Consider the following 5,428-nt stretch of genomic DNA (forward strand, 5'->3'; position numbering starts at 1 on the left):
CAGGCGCCGGACCGCGTCCTCAAAGCCCGATCTTGTGTCTAACCTACAACTTGTGTCTAATCTAGTGTGTCTTCTTCATGTGTCTTTATATACTAGGCCATGTTACAGAGTTCGACTCCAACATGTTACCTACCGCTAATTACAAGTCCAAGCTGTAATCAAACACGTACACATATTCGACACATAATTTCAACATAAGCAAGTTCAAACACCATTTAAGAGATTGGATAACATAAGAAAACTTGAAAGATCGAATACAAGTTCGACCACTTCAAGGACTTGCATAGATCTCACTTCCTCCCCATTCTGGACTTGGTTGTACCTTTTATTCTCTTGTGTTGGATGTGCCTTGCGAGGACGAGCATGCCGAATACGCTACCCTTCAAGACTAAAGGTCAATTTCTTATTTGTTTCTCTCCTTTGTGCATCACTTGGTTGAGGGGCGTCACTCAACTAAGACATGCCTCTTTCATTGTGCTCATGTCCCTCCTCCCTATCGCCATCCTCCTCCTCTCCTTCTTTATCCTCCTCTTCTTGGGTCAGATATGCATATTTTGATGAAGCAACATGTGCACTCTAAGTGGTCTTATCACTACTAGAAAAATGGCTGGCATTGGCGCAAGTGTTTTTCTTACCAGTGGTACACACCACTGCTAGCGCGCCACTGGTAACATCTAGTAGTGGCGCACCTCGAGGTCGTATGTGAAATCTGGAGCCATTTTACCGAAAAATGGCGCTATTTTGTAAAATATATCAAAATTCATGTTTATTAATTTTCCTAACAACTATAACATATAACACATGGCCATCTCAAAGTCTTGGTGTGTCATTGGTATGTGGGTATCCCATCCCCTCCCAGACACATTAATGGTGCACCATGCCTAGGTGTGCCACTTCTATGCTACATAGCAGTGGTGCACCTAGGTGTGGTGCGCCACGGTATATCTGGGGAGGGGGTCAACTAGGCTCAAGAATAGCAGTGGCTCGTCCCTAAGCTTAGTGTGGCACTAGTAATGGGCTAGCGGTGGAGCACCTAGCAATGTGTAGCATTGGCGCACCACTAGCAATGTGCGCTACTACTAGTAATATTGGGGCTAGCTATCTTTCCGAGTAGTGATATTAGGTGGGGGTGGGGCAGTAGCAATGGAAGCCTCGGTGGTACGACAACTTATCAGAGAACCTATGCCAAAAACAAATATATAGAAATGGCAACTGATCATCAAAATCTAGCTCCAGGTTTATCCATCATGTCCACTAGGTTATAACACGACTTTGGAAGCAAGACACATCCTTAACCCATTGAAGTCAAGTGTTTGATGGGTTCAATTTGCACGTCGTACCGACAATGGTAACATTATCTTCCATCCTCGCGTCAACCCTTGATGTAGTCCTGGTGTGATGTTTCCATATTTGTGATCTTATGGTGTTTGTATGACATTGTTGCATAATTAATTTTCACACTGCAAGTCATAATAAAATATGGAATAATTATGCTAATTTGAGCGGTAACAAATGTAGTTCAGTACTTGCTTCTTGGCGAGGTGATCTATCTTCTTCCAATTTCGGAGAGAATTCATTCTAATATAGGGAACTTCAGGTTTTATCTCTGCAACCAACTTGGAGTGCGACGTACGGAAATAAATGCAAATAAACACAAGTATAATTTAGACAAAAATGTAATCATAAGGTCAAGTGAAGTAAATAGAATTTCATGAACGAGTGGGAATCCTAGTAAGTGCATTGGTGTTCATCCTTCATGGGAAAATGTTAGCCCCTTCCGTAGATTAAATAAGATTAATCATTTTTTCCTTCACTTGAGGGCTTCTTGGGTTTCCCCTTTTACCCTCATTTTTTCTAGGGAGGGTACTGGTGGCATGTATCTAGTTTGGCACCATATTGGTCATTTCTTATTGATTTATCGTAAAACAAACGACTATCACCTCTCATAGGTATGGCCGATTTATTTAAGGTCATCACTCTCGCACAAGACTCCTCCCAAGGATTGAGAGGTATCGTCCACCGAATATTTTTGTGTTGCCAACTACAAATCCTTCGTAGGCACGACACCAAGTTCTAACCTATCTTGAGGTCACGCCCCTTAATGATATTATGCCACGTTTCCACCGAGTCGTGGTCAAGTCTAGTTAATAAATATTTTTTTCAACGGTATATGAGGACCCGTTGAATGGTCGTTGTATAACTCTTGTTTTCATCTTTGCATGTAACTATATTATTGGCGTTGAACTTGAACCACACACACACTTCGTCGATAATTGATACCTACCTCTTCTCTTATGTTGTTTCATACTACAGCAACAATTGCCTAGAGGCGCAGGTGTGGGAAACTTCTATTCCCTCCGTTACTTTTTATAATCTCTATAGATTTTTGGCATTTTTTTTAAATATAAGGTTGTAGCTTGGTTTTTTTTCAATTACCTCCTCTACCGGTCAGCTCCCACACGACATGCATGAAAAAAATCCGTACAAAAAGAAAACAATTAATTGAGATTCCTAATGCATGACCCCAACGATTCCTTAGATTTAGGAAGCATTATTTTTCTTTTCTTAATAGTAGAACCTGGCTGCACATATATGAAGAGTCAACCAGAGAGATTTGTGGGATTTGTTATGTTAACTTAGGAAGTTATCGATTTCCCTCATTTTACTCTGATCTCAAAGAATACTCTTGCGCTAATTTCCGTTCCAAAACTATAGACACTATAGAATGGAACGGAGGGAGTATTTTTTACGGCGTTTTTGCCATCCTAGAGGCGGCCGTCCCTATGGACAAACAATGAAATAAACCTAAAAAAACGTCTATACATACTCCGTCGATATGGAGTATTTGATTGCATTTTCTAGAAGTCGCACAAGGCAACGATTAATCTTGGACTTTGCTACTTAGGGCACGTGCCGTAGGATGAGATTCCGTATGGCTTTAAGGGAATTCCGTGGAGTATTGCTATTTCAGAGCATCACAAAACAAATTCACGGAATCCGAACGTGCTTGCATAGTTCATTATTGATCAGACATTGCGGCTTACGAAATCCGAGGAGATTATTCATCCACTCAAATGGTTACAGTTTCCTGCAGTCCCGTTACGTACCCAAGATTCACATCCTCGGCGGCTTACTAGCTGACAGCATTGTCGTTACAAAGCGAGCGACGTAGCACTCCCTGGCGAACTCGTGGCCCTCGGCGGCCAGCGGCGACTTGACGCCTACCTCGCCAAACGCTTCATTGCAGCTCGCGGGCACATCCAGCGCGTAGCCGAGGTATGTCACCGCGTCCTGCAACTTGCCCGCCGCGATGTCCCTGGCCGCCTCGTCCAAGCCGTTGACGGCGCCGGTGTACTTCGCATCGCAGTCGGCGAGGGGTCCCTGGATCTTCTTGTCCGTGTCCGCGGCCTTGAGGGCGGCAATACGCTTGAGGGTGCTCACGGCCGCCGCTCGGGCGATCCTCGTGGAGATGACGGCGAGGCCGCGCTTGTCCACGGTGGCGCTGTCCTTGTCGGACTGGAAGAACTTGATGCAGTAGTCGTAGTCAGCTCCAAAGGCCTTGCACGTGTCCTCTAGAACGGACGCGTAGGAGGACGATGCGAGGAGGAGGACGACGAAGTAGCAGAGAGCTTGTGAAGGCCTCATGGTTTTTTGGTGTGATTCACTAGGGATTTTGCGATATTATGAGCGTGGATGTTGATCTCGCAAATCATTCGTACCCGGTGTATATATAGAAAAATGTCACCTACATATTGTGGAAATGTATCAATTAAGTCGTAAAATCTGGAAAAACGTACAAAAGGAAAGTAATGTTGTATAAAATGTTAATTTTTATAAATATATAAATAGTATGTATTGCAATTTTTATACAACTAACATCAAGGTTGTCATTTTGGTCGCAAATAAATAATCTCCGCAATCCCCATTTGATATAGCGTTTCATTATTGATATACCCCAATAATAATGTTGCAATCCGATCAAGTAGTATATGCCGGATCAAGAGAATCATGTCTTAATTTACCCACCGGTCCAAAGAAAGAAAATATAGCACGCTTGATCCTAATCCCGGCTTCTTCCTGGGTGCCCCTCGCCGGATGTGTCCTTAGAGCATCTTCACTCGTGACCACCATACGACGTCCGGCGTCTGACCGTATGGAGGTGCTGGAGGTAACGTCTGAATAGGGGGCACCGGCACCCAACCGCATCCTCCGAACGTCCACCTCAAATTTTAAACTTAAAAATATAAATGAATCACCGATCAAATAGTTTTTGCGCCCACAAAACGATCAATGTCTGGACGAACACATCGTCACAAATCGCAAGTCTCGACGAACACATCATCGCAGATCGCAGCATATCAATGTCTAGCGAACCAAAAAAAGGGGGGGCACTTAGGTCGGCCAACATTACATAGCCGCGGGAATCAGAGAGCGCTTTCCTCCACCGGGGAATCGGGGACGATGGTCGGCGTCGGCGGTTTAGCGGACGGTGATGGTGGTGTGGCGGTCGAAGGGTAAGCGTCTGTGGCCGGTGGAGTACTAGCCGTCGCACAAGTGTGCTAGGCTGGGGCGCGGGTGGAGCTCGACTCTCGGCTAGGATCGTGGCGCGTTGCTCGGCGCACCACGCCTTGGCGTCGTCGTCCATGCCGCTGGTGTCGACGAGCAGGATCGCCAGGTCCTCCTTCCTCTTCTTGGTGACGATGTTGGCCTTGATCAGGTCGAGCTTGATGTCCTGCCCCTCCATGACCGACGCCCATCTTGTCGACGCCACCTCCTCCATCTTTACGGCTTGCTTCGACCGCGTGGTGGCGTCATCGATGCACGCCATAATGGAGGAGTGCAGCTTCTAGATGGCCAGCGCGGCATCCCTCATTGCCTTGGCTTTCTTGGTCCCGACGGGCCGGCCAACAGCAGCAGGCGTAGCCGTGGTGTTGGGGTCGAACGTCGCGTTGGCTTTGGCGAGGGCAGTCCGCACCTCCGTCCACTTGCCGCACGTCTCAATCCGGGTGAAGACATGCACGAACTTGAACTCGACGTCGCCATTGTCCTCGTGGTATTCAATGATCATGGCGCGCATCTTCAAAATGCCCGACAAATCAAACGTCAGTGATCAAGGACAATGCACGGTGGGAGCGGCGACATTACCTGATGGTCGAAGTTGGTGCTGCTAACATGAACGCGGTGAACCTCCTCCACAACGCCATGCCACTTGTTGCAGTCGTGCTGGATCATGTGCCAACAGCGAGACATGGCGGAGACGTTGCGATCGGTGGTCAGCGTCTTGCAATAGGGATCCAAGAGCCAACGCTCGTCGAACACCGCCTTCACCCTTTTCCAATAGGACTCCGCACTCTGATTGGAGCCGGTGAAGGGATCGATGTGTAGGATAACGTTGCATAGAAAACAAAAAATTTCCTACCGCGAACAC

The 5,428-nt window shown here is 46.6% G+C and overlaps 1 protein-coding gene across 1 annotated transcript; it reads right to left on the reverse strand.

Annotated features, from left to right (window-relative positions):
- Nucleotides 1-3,114: 3,114 nt before the first annotated feature.
- On the reverse strand, nucleotides 3,115-3,645 carry LOC124671428 (cell wall / vacuolar inhibitor of fructosidase 2-like). The gene has a single exon (XM_047207801.1). It carries the CDS (start codon nucleotides 3,643-3,645, stop codon nucleotides 3,115-3,117), a length of 531 nt encoding a protein of 176 aa, XP_047063757.1.
- Nucleotides 3,646-5,428: the final 1,783 nt, after the last annotated feature.

The sequence above is a fragment of the Lolium rigidum genome, chromosome 7 (genome assembly GCF_022539505.1).
Source record: "Lolium rigidum isolate FL_2022 chromosome 7, APGP_CSIRO_Lrig_0.1, whole genome shotgun sequence".
Taxonomy (NCBI): domain Eukaryota; kingdom Viridiplantae; phylum Streptophyta; class Magnoliopsida; order Poales; family Poaceae; genus Lolium; species Lolium rigidum.